Source organism: Ipomoea triloba, chromosome 10, assembly GCF_003576645.1.
Source record: "Ipomoea triloba cultivar NCNSP0323 chromosome 10, ASM357664v1".
Taxonomy (NCBI): Eukaryota; Viridiplantae; Streptophyta; class Magnoliopsida; order Solanales; family Convolvulaceae; genus Ipomoea; species Ipomoea triloba.
The window spans coordinates 3,518,534-3,537,038 of NC_044925.1; the positions used below are offsets into that span (position 1 = coordinate 3,518,534).

An 18,505-nucleotide genomic window follows, 5' to 3' on the forward strand; every position below is an offset into this window, starting at 1 on the left:
TAGTTTTCAGAAATCTTAATTGATTAAAACTAGTCAGAAAAGTTTACTTCAATTTTTTACCACCCAAATCAGATTTACAGCATCTCCAATTATTCGAGTTTTTTACTAGAATTTTTCAATACATGTGACGTGTTTTGTGTATTCGAATGTTAGGAGAATGATTTTTGTGTAGTTGTATCAATATTCTGTGTATTCCCTCAAGTCATTCTGTGTATTCTAGACAAGGATTCTGTATATTCATGTTAGGGGTATTTAAATACAGGAGTGATGTGTTTGTGTATTTGGTGTTTTCATATTCTGTGTATTCTTTGAAAGCATTCTCTGTATTGTAGACTACAATTCTGTGTATTCGTGTTAGGGGTACTTAAACATAGGTTGTGACGTGTTTTGTGTATCCGAATGTTAGGAGGATGCATGATTTGTGTATAGTTGTGTCAATATTATGTGTATTTACTTAAGTCGATCATTTTGTATATTCTAGACAAGGATTTTGTGTATTATAGAAAATGAATTCCCTGAAGTCATTCGTGTCCACGTCCACTAACATCAAAACGACGTCGTCTCGGACCAGGATCCACAGTACACTAGACCCTGGTTCACGATATAACGATTTCTGCTGATGTGCTAGACGTGTACCAGCTAGTTGTGTTTTTTTTTTATTTGCCATTAGACCCACAAAAAATTCATATTCCTTCAACACCCTCATTTTTATTTCTCCAAAAAAACGCTCTTTTTGGCCATGCTCTTAATATGGCGAATACTTTGGTAAAAAGTTTTGGTACCTATAATTTTATTGTATGCAATTATGGTATTGGAATGATTAATTTCCATTAAGGGTGCTATGACAGCTAATATCCAACAAGTTTTTGTTTTTGATAAGATCCGAATTTGTGACCTGATCATGATATCACTTGTTAGTATCGTGAATGTGCAACTTTATTTTCTTATAAATTACCATCATATTTTCGAAAGACAGATTGCTGGACTTGGCCTTCACTGGCCTCCGCCCAACACAAACTTTATAATATGAATATTTGAGTCTTTATATGTGGTTTGAATTTCCCCCCATTTCCTTGAGTGTTTTATACGGTACAATATTTAATTAGTTAACAAAATTGTAAAATCTAAAATAGAAAGGAATTGGTTGAACTGAATTGCAGCTGATAAATCATGGAGTGGACACTTCACTGCTGGAGAAAGCAAAAGGAGAGGTCCAAGACTTCTTCAATCTGCCATTGGAGGTAAAGAAGAACAAGTATGGGCAGGTGGAAGGGGAAGTAGAGGGATATGGCCAAGCCTTTGTTGTATCCGAGGAACAGAAACTTGACTGGGCAGATATGTTTTACATTCAAACCCAACCACCCCAAATGAGATCACCTCGTCTTTTTTCTAATCTGCCAGACAGTTTTAGGTAATTAAATCTCCTAACCTGCGCTATTAGAAATAAACAATTTTTTTTAATGAAAATTGTTCTTTTCGTCTTAAGTTATAAAGTAATTGTAGTATTTATTTAGATTTGTTAGTGCCTTGGTGGTGCACACTTGTTCAGTATAATTGACGCTACAAATTTCCTCTTTTTTTTTTAACAGGTCGTATTCACTTCTCGTACCTAAGTTATAGCTAATATTGCAAATTTTGTCCTCAATGTTTTGTAAAAAATGGAAGAAATTTGCAAGGTCAGTTATAACTTAAAACGAAAGTGAACACGACCAACAAGTAGGAACGAAACTTACAATTATCTTATAACTTAGGGACAAAAATGTAAGTTTTCTTTCTGCGTGTGTGTGTGTGTTTTTATGTTACATTTTTGGATATTATTTCAGGGAAACTGTGGAAGCCTATTCACTTGAAGTGAGCAAGCTTGCCATGAAGGTTCTGAGCCATGTGGCAAAGAATTTGGGAATAGAAGCGGATGAAATGAATATGCTTTTTGAAGATGGGATGCAGTCTATTAGGATGAACTATTATCCACCATGTCCCATAGCAGACCAAGTTATCGGCCTTAGTCCTCACTCTGATGTTGGTGGTCTAACCATACTCCTTCAAGCAAATGAAACACAAGGCCTTGAGATTAAAAAAGATGGAAAATGGATTCCCATTGTGCCAATTCCTAATGCCTTCATTGTCAATGTTGGGGATTGTATTGAGGTAATTAATTTTATCTTTTGTTTTTTCTTGTTGTTTCTAAAAGGCTGAATCCCCAACCTTAAGGATTCAGCTGAACACAAAGGCTAGATCTTTGTTTACTGTGCACAACTGTACAAGAAGCCCTCCTCATTTTGAGAGGTTGCTTCCACTTGTAACCAACTAAAATGCTTATGCAGATTTTTTTTTTTGTTGCTTCTTTTCGATAGAACTGGAGGGAAAGTGAAATTAACTTGAGACTTGTCGTTTAATTAAACTCTTAAACATATACAATCGAATTACAATTTTTTTAATTTTAAAAATTATAAAGTGAATAATTAAGTCAATCTTGCAGATTTTTACAAATGGAATTTATCCCAGCATTGAGCACCGTGGAGTAGTAAGCCGTGACAAAGTGAGGGTTTCTATTGCGACGTTTCACAGCCCAAAGTTGGATGGGGAGTTAGGTCCAGCAAGCAATCTTATAACTTCACAAACCCCAGCAAAATTCAGGAGGGTTAGCGTCGCAGATTATTTTCGTCTTTATTTGGGACGAAAACTTGATGGGAAATCACATACTCATGTCTTTAGGATTGGCAATTAAAGAAAAATAATAGCAATTACTGTTATCTTCAATATTAATAATGGACACCATGTGTCAGATTACTGTTATCTTCAATATTAATAATGGACACAATGTCATCAATTTTACATGGGCAACATGTTTTTTTTTTTAATACTACTAACTCTGGCATCAAACCCTTTTCTTTATACGGGAGGTGGTGGGTTCGAGCCTCAGTGGAGGCAATACTGACTCTTGTGCTTCAATAGGTTGAGAAAGTAGTTATGAACAGATACATGGGCAACATGTTAGTTACTTTTTTTGTTTTTCTTTCGAATTTGAGTATTGTTCAAAACAATTTTTTTTTAAATTTTTTTTTCTCAATTTGATAGTCTATACATTTACATTTTTAAAAATAACTATCTTCAAAAAAAAAAATAATAATAACTTGATAACTGTACTTATTTGATGTCATATAATTGTGTTGCAAATTTTACTGTGGATCGCGGTCCACAATGGTTTGTGGACCATGCATCAAAACAACGTCTTTTTTATTAATGAAAACAGACGGCTGAAACGGCCTCCGTTCCACGTCATTCACTTTCAGTTCATATACACTACAGTTACATGTCAATACAAATGCAGTTTCTTTTCGATATAACTGTAGTTTCATTCGAGATTATACACTCAAATATGTGAACTTTTTATTCAGTTTTCTTTCAACACAACTACAACTTATTTTATAATACACTGCAGTTTCCTTTCAATACAACTACAATATCATTTCGATATGACTACAATTTCATTGGACAATATACACCTAAAAAATGTGAAACTGTTATTCAGATTAGTATCAGTTTATATACACTGTAGTTACATTTTAACACAACTACAGTTACATTTCGATATAACTACAGTTTCATTCGATAATATAAAAACACAAATGTGAAACTGTTATTCAGTATCAGTTTATATACACTTCAGTTACATTTCAACACAACTACTGTTACAGTTCGATATAACTACAGTTTCATTCGGTAATATAAAAATAAATGTGAGACAATATCTTTTGAGATGAACTGTAGTATCAGTTACGGAGCTCCGTTACGACTAACGAACGCCGTTTCTCCCACTTACTGAAACGACGTCGTTTTGTGACCATGGTCCACCGTATAACGACTGTATTGTGTCTACGCTTAACAAAAATGTACTAGTAACAAATACTTTGATGGTTTTGTTGGAACTAGGTTCATTATAAACCGGGTATAGAATACAAAACGAGAATTGAAAAATAGTAGTATTATTAGCTCGAGGCTCTAGGCCCAAAACAATACGTACAAAGCTCGAGATACTCGCCCGAATTCAAATAATAGGCTAAGAATAATAAATAATACAAGCTATAGCCTAATAATGAAATAGAAATAATAATGTTACCGCTTGCCGCAGTGTTGCAAAAATCTCGCATAGACGCCAATTAATCCCCGCCTAGGCGCTAGGCGTCGGCGTCGGTCGACCGCCTAGCGTATCACCTTAAATGGTGGTATAGGCGACTGGCCGGCTAGGCAACCGACTAGGCCGCCAAAGCACCGCCTAGGCCGCTTATGCGTTAACCGACTAGGCCGCCAAAGCACCACCTAGGCCGCTTAGGCGTTAACCGCCTAGGCCTCCTAGGCGCCGACTAGACCTCCTAGGCACCGACTAGGTTACCTAGTCGGCCGATTAGCTATTGTTCTCATTTTTTTAATAGGTTATTTCACTCAAAATAATATCGTTTTGAGTGAAATAACCCTAATAAATTGTATAAACTCTAGATATTTTTTAGGTTAATATTTAATATTTTAGTATTAACTATTAAAGTATTATATAGTTTATAATTATTAGTCTTTAAAAAATCAAAAATACTTAAAACAAATTTTTATAAAATAAAAAATACATGGACGCCTAGGCGTCGATTAATCCCCACCATGCGCTAGGCGCTCACCTAACGCGAATGCTGGCAGGAGAGAGAGGATTCAAACCAATGGACCATAAAGGGTTTGGTGAGCAAAGGGATGCTCTTTTAAGGGGAGGGGATGGTGGCTATTTATATTGTTGAAGATGTCACGGATGCTTCACAAATGTACGGCATCGAGTTGCCTTCAATATTGGCCATACGCGTGTCCCCACTACTTGGATGTCATTGATCCTGTAAGTGTACAAATGATACACGGTCCTTATGTTATTGGCTACATTATTTGTCAAAAATACACTTAGCCTATATCTAGGTTTTATTAGCTTTTTGGACCGTAAGTCAGTGTGTCCACCAGTGCTGAAAGTGAAGCTGTGCCAGCGGTTGCTGTCTCAGACTGCAAGGAATTAGTCCACCAATTCAAATTGTGTGGCTAACAGAATTTTAAGGGGTGTGGATCTCTTTTATTCAAGGAGATTTTCAGATCTAAAATTGTGAAGGTTGTTAAAGGATGCTACACTATATAAAGGAAGGCACTTGAAGCTCTAACATTCACCTTTCTACAGAATACAAGTTGAGAGCTTTCACACGTGAATATTAAGAAGATCATTTGAAGATTTAATGAAGTTTTATCACTGTCTTTGATGCTGTCGTTGATGCTGAGCTGAGATGAAGAATTGAAGAATTCTTGGCTTGCAGTTTTGACAATTCAAAAGTAGATGTTGAAGGTTGTGTGTTGGTAGTGAACCTTTGTACGTTCGGGTTGTATTCCAACTTGTGTAAACCTTGGTGCATCTAGTGGATTGGGCAAAAGCTGAGTAGCCCCGCAGATGTAGGAGTGATAGCTCCGAACTGCGTGATCAATTCCTGTGTCCGGGTTCTCTGTCTTTACTTGCGTTTTTTTTTTCTCTCGTTTGGCTTTTAGTTCATCTAATCTGGACTAAGATCTATAAAAACGTTAATTAATCCCTAAAGTATTGCATTCAAGATCCACGAAGTTTTTTCAATTGGTATCAGAGCACGGGGACTTAATCTATTAGTCTACCGATCTGGCAATCTCGTGTTTCTTGAACTCAATTCTTTATTGTCTGTTCGTTGCTTTATTTTCGGGTCTCGCTGTCTCTTGTTCTGTCTCACCGTGTGTTGAGTGTGTCAGGATGGACAGGATGAAAACTCCTCCCGAGTTAACAGGTGACAACTACCCATACTGGAAGGCTCGGACAAGAATGCATCTAAAAGCTTTAGGTGATCGCATTTGGACAGCTGTCCTAACTGGTTGGGAACACCCCAAAAAGGAGGGTACAACAGAAAATGATCCCAAAGTGCTTAAACCAGAAATTGAATGGGATGCAGCTGAAAGGACCTCTGCAGGATATAATCATAAAGCTTTAGATACTATTTATTCGCTAATGCATGAAAGTCAGTTTACTTTAGTTGCAGGTTGTGAATCTGCAAAAGAAGCTTGGGACATATTGGAAACTACCTATGAAGGTACTGACTCAGTAAGACAATCTAAGTTACAGTTGGTACATTCAGACTTTGAAGATCTAAGGATGAATGAAAACGAAAATATTACGAGCTTCAACGAACGTGTTCAAGAATTGGCAAATCGAGCTGCTGTGTTAGGCGAACCATTTCCCCAACAAAAATTGGTCAAGAAAGTCTTGCGATCTCTACCACAGCGTTTTCGAATGAAGGTAACCGCTATCCAGGAAAACACAGGTTGGGAAGAAAAAACTCTTGCAGCGTTGATGGGAAGTCTTAAGACCTACGAAATGGAGATTCTGACCGATCATACAAAGAAGGAGAAATCCGTTGCTTTCAACGCTAAAGGACAAGACTTCGACTTGCCTGATACAGATGAGTTTTCTGATGATCCTGTTGGTTTATTATCTAAACATTTTTCTAAAATTTTGAAACAGGTCAAGCAAAAGAATTACACACAAAATAATAGGGTGCAAAATCAGAAAGGAATCAACTTGAATAGCTCAAAAGGTGTGTCAAAATCTGGAGGATCAACATCTAAATCATCTGGCTCACGTTCTGGTAAATCTAAAGACAAAGTAAACAAGGGCATCCGATGCTATGAATGCGAAGGATTTGGACATGTTCAGGCCGAGTGTCCAACATTCTTACGAAGAAAGAAGTCCATGACGGCCCTAACCTGGAGCGATGATGAACCTGAATCAGAAGCTGCTGATTCAGACACTGACGAATTTTCTGGAAATTTTGTGGCCTTTACTGCAATAGCTGACGTTGATCCTGACACAGAAGAGCTCGATGGTTCAGACAATGGAGAATATAATTCTGCTGAAGATCGAGAGTTACCTCCTGTGTCGTATGAATTAGAATACAAAAAGTTGTACTCCAGATGGGAGGCTTTATTTAAAGTGCATCATTCTTTGTCTAGTAAAATTGTTGTATTAGAAGATGCTAAGATGGTGTACAAAAACCAAGCTTCTGAAAAAGATATCCTTCTGAAGGCTAGTCTTGAACGTGAGGAAAAGCTACAACAGGAGCTGGACACGCTCAAACGACGTATCAAGATGATGGACACCACATCTACCCTTGATGAAATACTTGATTCAGGAAGACAAACGTCTACAAAATTTGGGCTTGGTTTCTCCGGTGGGAAGAACAAAGATACTGTGTTTGTGAGAAGTTCTGAACCAGTTCATAACACGACAAAATCAAACCCAGCTCAACAAGGCAATATGACAGCGTCTAAACCAGTGTATGACACGCCTGAATCAAGCTCAGCTTCACAACGCCGTGTGACAGAATCTGGATCATATCGTGTCTTTCCCAAACCCAATACATCTAGACGAGGCTATGGTAATGTATGGTATCCAAATTTTCATCGCATGAGATATAATCCGGTTTGTCATTATTGCAGGATGCGCGGGCACACCAGACCAGAATGTTACTATTTCTACAAGGATCAAAGGGCTACAAAATACTCCAACAAGTTTATTGCTCCCTTTACCAAACAAATCTGGGTCAAGAAAGCTGACTTTGTTTGTCACGTTTCGTTTCACACTAAAAGTTCAGGACGAGAAGGAAGATGGTACTTCGACAGCGGCTGTTCTCGTCATATGACAGGAAACTCAAACTACCTGACAGATGTTAAGGAAAGTCAAGGAGAAGTTACCTTTGGCGATGGAGTAAAGGGTAAAATCAAAGGAGTTGGCACACTAAATGTAGCTGGTTTACCAAAACTGAAACGTGTGCTTCTAGTTAATGGGTTGCACGCAAATCTCATAAGTATCAGCCAACTTTGTGATCAAAACTGGCATGTGTCCTTCACGAAAGATCTATGCAGTGTCCTGAACGATCAACAACAATGTGTTATGGAAGGTAAGCGTTCTTCAGACAACTGCTATATACTAACAAACGATACTCTTTGTTGCAGGACAAGTATAAATGAATCAGAATTGTGGCATCAAAAGTTGGGTCATCTAAACTATAGGTCTTTGGATCATCTAGTAAAGACTCAAGGAGTTCTTGGTCTACCCAAGGCAAAGTTTGATTCAACAGGGGTGTGCGCTGCATGTCAAGCCGGAAAGCAAACCAGATCGTCTCACTCTCCTCAAAAAGTAATCAACACAAAGCATTGCTTGGAACTGATACATATGGATCTCATCGGACCGACACAAACCGAAAGCATCGGAGGTAAAAAGTATATTTTAGTTTGTGTTGACGATTATTCGCGTTTTTCTTGGGTGAACTTTCTCAGGGAAAAGTCTGAAACTCTCAAAGCATTCAAAGCCTTAAGTCTGAAGCTTCAGAAGATGAAAAAAGAGCCAATCATCCGGATACGAAGCGATCATGGACGTGAGTTTGACAATAATCCGTTCGACGAGTTTTGCAACAATTCCGGTATCACGCATGAATACTCAGCCCCTAAGACGCCTCAACAAAATGGAGTCGTTGAAAGGAAGAATCGTACCATTCAAGAAATGGCTAGAGTGCTTCTAAACGCAAAGGCGTTACCTCAAAAGTTCTGGGCTGAAGCAGTTAACACGGCCTGTCATATCATCAACAGAGTTTATCTTAGACCAGACACAAATCAAACTCCATATGAGATATGGAAAGGTAAGAAACCAAACCTAAAGTATTTTCACATTTTTGGCTCACGGTGCTTTATTTTGAAGGATAGAACTCCAACTGCGAAGTTTGAACCCAAAAGCGACGAAGGAATATTTCTCGGATATTCCTCAAATAGTCGAGCATACCGGGTCTACAACAAAGTTACAAAAACCATAATGGAGTCAACAAATGTGGTGGTAGATGATCAACCCGAAGATGTTGTTGAAATTCAGTCATCTGGATTTTCACCGGAAGATGAACCAAATAGTTCAGACTCTTCTACAGCACATAATTCAGAATCTCCTAGTACGAGTCAAGAACCATCAACTTTAAACACGCCTGAAGATGAACCTGAAACTGATCAGTATGAGGTTGACATACCTACTCGTACACAAAAGAATCATCCTATTCAGAATGTCATTGGAGATCCAAGTGCTGGAATTCGTACCAGGAGAACACCTAGGAAGGATTACTCTCAACTCGCTGGCTATGCATGTTACACATCGAAAATTGAGCCTAAGACAGTAAAAGAAGCTCTCACTGATGAGCATTGGATCAAGGCAATGCAAGAAGAACTAGAGCAATTCGAGAGAAACAAGGTATGGTCACTTGTCCCTAAACCTAATAATGTGAATGTTGTAGGTACAAAGTGGATCTTTCGGAACAAAACCGACTCAGATGGCAACATTGCACGCAACAAAGCGAGATTGGTAGCTCAAGGCTATTCACAAATCGAGGGGATTGACTACGATGAGACTTTTGCTCCTGTCGCTCGACTAGAGTCAATACGTCTTCTCCTGTCTATTGCATGTGCTTTAAAGATCAAACTATACCAGATGGATGTTAAAACATCGTTTCTAAATGGCTATCTGAATGAAGACATATACGTTGCTCAACCAAAGGGATTTGTAGATCCTCATCATCCGGATTATGTCTACAAGCTACAAAGGGCGTTGTACGGACTCAAACAGGCCCCGAGAGCCTGGTATGAGAGGCTGACGCAGTACCTGATTCAGCACGGCTTCAACCGAGGGGGAGTAGACAAAACCCTCTTTATCCAAAAGTCAGGTAAACATCTCACTATTGCACAAGTATATGTTGACGATATTGTCTTTGGATTTACTGAAGCAGGTGCAACTGATGAGCTCGTGAAAGTCATGCAACATGAGTTTGAAATGAGTATGATTGGGGAGCTGACCTACTTTTTAGGACTTCAGATAAAGCAAACTGATGAAGGCATATTTATTTCTCAAGAGAAATATGCCAAGAACATTCTGACAAAGTTTAGACTTGAATCTGCAAAAGACGCTAGAACCCCAATATCTACATCAACGAAACTTTTCAAAGATGAAAATGGTGTTTCAGTTGACTCTACTCTCTATCGGAGTATGATAGGAAGTCTGCTATATCTGACAGCCAGCAGGCCAGATATTATGTTCAGTGTAGGAGCATGTGCGCGATATCAAGCTGATCCGAAAGAATCTCATATTAAAGCAGTGAAACGTATTTTAAAATACGTGAAAGGTACGCTAAACTACGGTATATGGTTTTCAAATGACACTAATCTGAGTTTGGTAGGTTTTAGCGATGCCGACTGGGCTGGAAATGCGGACGATAGAAAAAGCACATCAGGTGGCTGTTTCTTTATCGGCAAAAACTTGGTCTCCTGGCTAAGTAAGAAGCAAAATTCGATCTCTCTTAGTACCGCTGAAGCAGAGTATATAGCTGCAGGGAGTGCTTGTACACAGTTACTTTGGATGCGACAAATGTTATCTGACTACGGGCTAAATCAAAATCTTATGATCTTGTACTGTGACAACACCAGCGCCATCAACATATCAAAAAACCCGGTGCAGCACTCAAGAACGAAACACATCGATATAAGGCATCACTTCATTCGTGAACTGGTGGAAGACAAGGAAATTGAATTGAATTATGTTACAACGGAGAAAAATTTGGCGGATCTTTTCACTAAACCTTTGGACAAATCTCGTTTTGAAATGTTACGATCAGCCCTGGGAATCTGCAATTTTTCGAATTAAAGTTTGGGTGATCGATATATAACAGGTATTTTTTTAAATAAATCATTTTATCACTAATATTTTTTTTAGTGTTTTATTTTTTCAGGGATAAATAATGGTTGATACATTTTTTTTCTTGGCCGAAAAATATCCAAGAATCCTAAACCTTATAATATTTCTTTTTATCCTAAATCTTCTACCTACTTATCCTAAAAGATCTCAAAATCTTGTTGGATTTAATCTCATCTACCCTCACGCATCCCAATGCTTTAAAAGTCTATCATTTACACAAAACATCACTTTTCCCCTTTCTTCTTCGTGACCTACCCGATCGGCTTCCTCAAAGCTCCACACCGAAAAATCAAGCTCTTCTCCCATGGCTTCAAGCTCCAATTCACAAATTGACACTAACCCGTTCCTAATCTTCAAAACTACGGATGAAAGGAACGCTCTTTTTCGATCTATCCTCACAAATTCCTCAAATCTCTCACCCTCTTGCAAAGAACGGGTCTTGGCAACTCTTCTGCAAAATCAAGAGCTTTTGGATGAGTTATCTACGAAGGAGTCCCGGAATCTCCTCACATTGGCTCAGGGAATCGGTGCTACGCCATGGCCGCTTGAAGAAAGTGATGATGATGTTGATGAGGCAGAGCTTCAGGCAGCGTTGGAGGCTTCGAAAAAGATGGATAATGTGGTATCTTTCTCTGTTTCCTCTAGTTCTGGCACTGTCTCGTTGCCTGTTTCAGTTTCGCCCTCTTTAGTTTCTTCGTTACCTTGTGCTGTAGTTTGTTCTGTTATGCCTAGCGCTTCGTGTGTTACATCTGTGGCTGCTTCTATATGCCCTTTAAATGTGTCTTCTGCTGTTAACTCTGATATAGTGCATATACCTGCTGCTTTATCTGCTGATTCGGTAGTGGCTACTGGCTCTGTTTCTGTCTCTGTTCCAGCATGCTCTGTTTCTGGCTCTACTTCTGACTCTGTTTTAGGAAGGTCTAAGCCTGAGCAAGTCACAATTCCTGATGCCTCTACGTTTAATATACGTGATATTGCATTATATGTTGACTTGCCTGCTGCATTTCCTGTCTCAAAATCTGATAATGTTTCGGTCACTGGTGCTACATGTCCCTTGCCTGTGTCTGAGTCTGTCACTGTTCCAGCTTCATCTGGTTCAGTTCCTTTGTCTGCCAGCACTACCGAATTATTATCTGATTTAATATCAAAATTGCCTATACCTTGCTCTGCTTTGCCTGTGTCTGTGCCTCTTATACAGGTTCCTATTGAAAAATCCACTCAAAAAGCCAAAAAGAAAGTTTCTGGGAAAAGGAAACTAGATGATACAAGTGATGTGATCATTGTTGGAGAAAAGCGCAAAGGAAAAAAGCCTATGACCACTTCTACTTCAAGAATGACTCGGTCTAAATCTGCCTTTGGATCTGTTGATGATGCTGCCTCTGTTAGCCCTATCATCGACCCTGCCTCACTACCCGCAAGCATCAAGATTGAGAAGTTCAAGCCGATCTTGCGTGATTCATCCTTGATTAGAGAGTGGACTACTCATAGCTCTCGTGGTGTGTTGCTTCAGAAGGAGATTGATGTCGATGATCTTATGCGCCACTGCAATATCATTCCGTTGTTGAAAGATCAAGATTTGCTTCAAACGGTTCAGAATGTGGGTCCTTGTTCTGAGTGGTTGACTGCTGAGCTGTCTGCTGATTCCACTTTTCCAGAGTCTACTTTGTTTCACAAGGCATATGTTCGTGGCAAATGGTATGATTTCAGTCCAGAAATCATCAACAAGTTCTACAATCGGGCTGCTCTATCTGACAAGTGTAATCCAGGCTTAGACACTCTAGCTGCTGCCTTAACACACAACAAGCTCACCACCTGGCCTAAAGGGAATTTGTCTTCTCAACAGCTGACTGCCGTATACTCTGTTCTGTTTCGTCTAGCCATGAGCAACTGGCTGCCTACAATGTCCAAGAGCTCAATTTCGACAAAGATGGCTCTCTTGCTCTACAAAGTTCGTCACATGGTCAAGTTTGATCTTGGTGAAATTATCTACGGTCACATCATGGAGTTTGTTCTTAAGAAGAAGGAGTCCAAAATTCATCTTCCCTTTCCAAATTTGATCTTTGGGATACTCAAGGCTCAAGGGTTTACTCCATACAAGAATGAGCCATTGTTGGAAATTCCAAGCCAGTACACTGTTGATTCCAGGCTTTGCTTGAAAGATCATCATGATGATCGTCCACAGCTTGGAACAGTTCCTGTTCCACTACTCAGTCCAGTCCGTGCTGCTACGCACTCTGGCTCATCCTCTGTTCCTCAATCTCGGGCTACTTCAGCGCTTGACACAGCTGCTATACCTATGCTTCAAGCTCGTGTTCAGGCTTCCCAATCCACGCTTATGTACATTAAGAATGCTATTGTCTCTCTCCAAACTGCTGCTGCTGATCTTGAGAAGTCTCATCTTGCTGACATGCGCGCACTCACCCGATTGGAGCTACTACAAGTCTCACGTCAAGCTGCTCAAGACCATAGTCCTGCTCAAGATGTGTCGGGCTCGGGTGATGATGAAGATGCGTTTGATTCTGATTAGGTGGTCGCCCTTTGTCAATTCTTTGACAAAAAGGGGGAGTAATAAGTTGAGGGGGAGAAAATATTTGATGCATGACAATCCACTTTTTGCTACGGGTCTATGGATAATGACTTTTTTTTGTGCTTTTGTTGAAATGGTTGAATGGTTGAACAATGGCATTTTATGGTGATGAATGAATGATGATGAATGAGTTTTATCTCTCTTTGATGGTTGGTTAAGAACGTTGTTTGCGTGGAGTGTCTTTGTTCGTCTCGTGATCTATCGTACGTGGGTATTTTCTCTAATCTTTCTTTGTAGTTATCCTCTTGGTCTTACTTGTTACCAAACTAACTTATGGCATGCTAAATAAAATATTTTATGCTTATCTTTCGTAAAAATGCCTAAGTGTGTTTGAAGGTGATTTTTGTCAAATAATTGCCAAAGGGGGAGATTGTAAGTGTACAAATGATACACGGTCCTTATGTTATTGGCTACATTATTTGTCAAAAATACACTTAGCCTATATCTAGGTTTTATTAGCTTTTTGGACCGTAAGTCAGTGTGTCCACCAGTGCTGAAAGTGAAGCTGTGCCAGCGGTTGCTGTCTCAGACTGCAAGGAATTAGTCCACCAATTCAAATTGTGTGGCTAACAGAATTTTAAGGGGTGTGGATCTCTTTTATTCAAGGAGATTTTCAGATCTAAAATTGTGAAGGTTGTTAAAGGATGCTACACTATATAAAGGAAGGCACTTGAAGCTCTAACATTCACCTTTCTACAGAATACAAGTTGAGAGCTTTCACACGTGAATATTAAGAAGATCATTTGAAGATTTAATGAAGTTTTATCACTGTCTTTGATGCTGTCGTTGATGCTGAGCTGAGATGAAGAATTGAAGAATTCTTGGCTTGCAGTTTTGACAATTCAAAAGTAGATGTTGAAGGTTGTGTGTTGGTAGTGAACCTTTGTACGTTCGGGTTGTATTCCAACTTGTGTAAACCTTGGTGCATCTAGTGGATTGGGCAAAAGCTGAGTAGCCCCGCAGATGTAGGAGTGATAGCTCCGAACTGCGTGATCAATTCCTGTGTCCGGGTTCTCTGTCTTTACTTGCGTTTTTTTTTTCTCTCGTTTGGCTTTTAGTTCATCTAATCTGGACTAAGATCTATAAAAACGTTAATTAATCCCTAAAGTATTGCATTCAAGATCCACGAAGTTTTTTCGATCCTAGCATGGCTAAGTAGAGCATCCTGCCTTTTAATACACAAGAGATAGAGTGGCTTAGTGGTTACGAACTTGTGTTGTTATGCTTGAAGTTGTGCGTTCAAATATTGTTGGTTGCACTTTAAAGATTGAAGGAGTGTTTGCTAAAGAGAGCTTAGCTTGGAATGGTGGGACTTTGGCATCCTTCCTAGATATATATTTGAGCCGATGATGCAGAGCTATCATGATGGTTTCGAAAGAACAGAATTCTTTAGCTTTGCGATTGCTGACATTATTTTACTTGAGACAAGAGGGTTTATACTATGACTTTTAGTTTTAAATGACTCCGAGGGTAGTGTTCTTAATTGTATTTTGACCGACTACACTAAAATTATTAAGAAAAAAAAAAAAAAAAAAGCCCTCCNATACCTATGCTTCAAGCTCGTGTTCAGGCTTCCCAATCCACGCTTATGTACATTAAGAATGCTATTGTCTCTCTCCAAACTGCTGCTGCTGATCTTGAGAAGTCTCATCTTGCTGACATGCGCGCACTCACCCGATTGGAGCTACTACAAGTCTCACGTCAAGCTGCTCAAGACCATAGTCCTGCTCAAGATGTGTCGGGCTCGGGTGATGATGAAGATGCGTTTGATTCTGATTAGGTGGTCGCCCTTTGTCAATTCTTTGACAAAAAGGGGGAGTAATAAGTTGAGGGGGAGAAAATATTTGATGCATGACAATCCACTTTTTGCTACGGGTCTATGGATAATGACTTTTTTTTGTGCTTTTGTTGAAATGGTTGAATGGTTGAACAATGGCATTTTATGGTGATGAATGAATGATGATGAATGAGTTTTATCTCTCTTTGATGGTTGGTTAAGAACGTTGTTTGCGTGGAGTGTCTTTGTTCGTCTCGTGATCTATCGTACGTGGGTATTTTCTCTAATCTTTCTTTGTAGTTATCCTCTTGGTCTTACTTGTTACCAAACTAACTTATGGCATGCTAAATAAAATATTTTATGCTTATCTTTCGTAAAAATGCCTAAGTGTGTTTGAAGGTGATTTTTGTCAAATAATTGCCAAAGGGGGAGATTGTAAGTGTACAAATGATACACGGTCCTTATGTTATTGGCTACATTATTTGTCAAAAATACACTTAGCCTATATCTAGGTTTTATTAGCTTTTTGGACCGTAAGTCAGTGTGTCCACCAGTGCTGAAAGTGAAGCTGTGCCAGCGGTTGCTGTCTCAGACTGCAAGGAATTAGTCCACCAATTCAAATTGTGTGGCTAACAGAATTTTAAGGGGTGTGGATCTCTTTTATTCAAGGAGATTTTCAGATCTAAAATTGTGAAGGTTGTTAAAGGATGCTACACTATATAAAGGAAGGCACTTGAAGCTCTAACATTCACCTTTCTACAGAATACAAGTTGAGAGCTTTCACACGTGAATATTAAGAAGATCATTTGAAGATTTAATGAAGTTTTATCACTGTCTTTGATGCTGTCGTTGATGCTGAGCTGAGATGAAGAATTGAAGAATTCTTGGCTTGCAGTTTTGACAATTCAAAAGTAGATGTTGAAGGTTGTGTGTTGGTAGTGAACCTTTGTACGTTCGGGTTGTATTCCAACTTGTGTAAACCTTGGTGCATCTAGTGGATTGGGCAAAAGCTGAGTAGCCCCGCAGATGTAGGAGTGATAGCTCCGAACTGCGTGATCAATTCCTGTGTCCGGGTTCTCTGTCTTTACTTGCGTTTTTTTTTTCTCTCGTTTGGCTTTTAGTTCATCTAATCTGGACTAAGATCTATAAAAACGTTAATTAATCCCTAAAGTATTGCATTCAAGATCCACGAAGTTTTTTCGATCCTAGCATGGCTAAGTAGAGCATCCTGCCTTTTAATACACAAGAGATAGAGTGGCTTAGTGGTTACGAACTTGTGTTGTTATGCTTGAAGTTGTGCGTTCAAATATTGTTGGTTGCACTTTAAAGATTGAAGGAGTGTTTGCTAAAGAGAGCTTAGCTTGGAATGGTGGGACTTTGGCATCCTTCCTAGATATATATTTGAGCCGATGATGCAGAGCTATCATGATGGTTTCGAAAGAACAGAATTCTTTAGCTTTGCGATTGCTGACATTATTTTACTTGAGACAAGAGGGTTTATACTATGACTTTTAGTTTTAAATGACTCCGAGGGTAGTGTTCTTAATTGTATTTTGACCGACTACACTAAAATTATTAAGAAAAAAAAAAAAAAANTTAATTGTATTTTGACCGACTACACTAAAATTATTAAGAAAAAAAAAAAAAAAAAAGCCCTCCCACCCCCGATTTCCGACAGAAACCATATTTGCTCTGATTTTCATTGTGGAAACTAGAGTAGTGCTTTGAAAACCAGAGCAATGCTTTGGTTTTCGAGGAAACCATGGGTTGTGGGTGATGGACATGGGTGTTGCGGACTTGCGGCTGTTTTCCTTGCTAGCGGAAAATAACTTTTGGAAATTTTTGGGGAAGTTATTTTCCGCCAAACTGGGGTGATTTTCCCTAGTCAACAAAAATCATTTTTCATTGACTGGGTTTTTCAAGCGTTGTCAAACACGGGAAACCTGTAAAATGATTTCCGGATATCATTTTTTGGATTTTCAAACACACCCTTAAGGATCGAATTCACCACTTTATTAAAAGACATATTGGTGGCAATCAAGCTAGCAGAAATAGTGCCTGAAGGACTAAAATCGCAAATTCACGTATAACTTAAAGGTTAAAAATTGCCACACATATAACTAGAATAGGTCTGTACCATGATTATAATTAAATGACCAAAAATACAATTTTTCTTACTTTATAGTATTGATAATTCGCTTGTGCGATGCACAAAACATGTATATGAATGAAAAATAAGGACTTTTAAATAAATAAAAATTCTAAAGTCTAGAATATATATATATATATATATATATATAGTTGTATATGTGTGTGTGCATGTCAAAGCTTTAAAAACTTCAGTAGTGGATAGTATTATTCATTAAATGCTACTTGACTATTACCAATTTTATGTTTTCATGCAATAAAAATGTAACGCATAATATTTTAAGTGCAATAATATACAAATTTATGGATTAATGGTGAAAAAACTTAAAGAATTAATATCGGCAATGGTCCTTGGAGTATTACCAGCTATGGTCCCAAAATTTTAAAGTGACTAGAAGACATCTTCCAAGTTTAAAAAAATTACCAACATAACTGGCCACGAGCTATGTTTGCTACTTAGGTTCTTGTGAAGGTTCATACCATCAGTACAAAGTCTAAGTCTAAGATTTCTCGGCTCGTAGCCAAATTCAAGAAATGCATTATCAAATGTTGTCCATTGACGAGAATCAGTAGGGTGTCGAAGCTTGCCATCAGAAATTTTTTTCAAACATACGCTTAAATCTTGGGAGAATTGGAAGATATCACATAACTTTAGCTGGTGGACTCACTACTACAGAAACACTTTTAACGTCGGTTTTTGTGGACATACAACGTCGGTTATTTTCCGACGTTGATGTAATCGACGTTGTAAATAAATGCTATGACTTTGGTTATAAAATAACCGACGTCGTTTCATTTTTTAAAAAAAAAATAAAAATAAAGAAATGACGTACGTCGTTTCTATTTATAAAATTTAGTATGTATAATGGGGATTGTAGTAATTAGCTAAGGTTGGTATGTAATAACTATGCTTTATGACTTTTCTTCTGGAAATACTTTCTAGACAATTGTATTATTTTCCTTGTACATCAGCAGACTTTGCTGGTTTTTGTTTATTTTTCTTACATTAATTTATCCTCTCACCCCACACTTTCTCCTATCCTCTTCCATTTTGAACATTAACATTTGCATTACACATTATTTCTGTCAGCATATGATATGTGTAAATCACTGAGTGTTTTTGTGCCTCTTTGCATTTAGGATTTTGATCCTGTAAGGCATGTTGTTTCAACAGTAC

The 18,505-nt window shown here is 38.4% G+C and overlaps 1 protein-coding gene across 1 annotated transcript; it reads left to right on the plus strand.

Annotated features, from left to right (window-relative positions):
- Positions 1 to 1,124: 1,124 nt before the first annotated feature.
- Positions 1,125 to 2,844, plus strand: LOC116033675 (protein SRG1-like). The gene is made up of 3 exons (XM_031276431.1): positions 1,125 to 1,411; positions 1,824 to 2,148; positions 2,480 to 2,844. The coding sequence occupies exons 1-3, from the start codon at positions 1,338 to 1,340 to the stop codon at positions 2,726 to 2,728; spliced, it is 648 nt and encodes a 215-aa protein (XP_031132291.1). The 5' UTR covers positions 1,125 to 1,337; the 3' UTR covers positions 2,729 to 2,844.
- Positions 2,845 to 18,505: the final 15,661 nt, after the last annotated feature.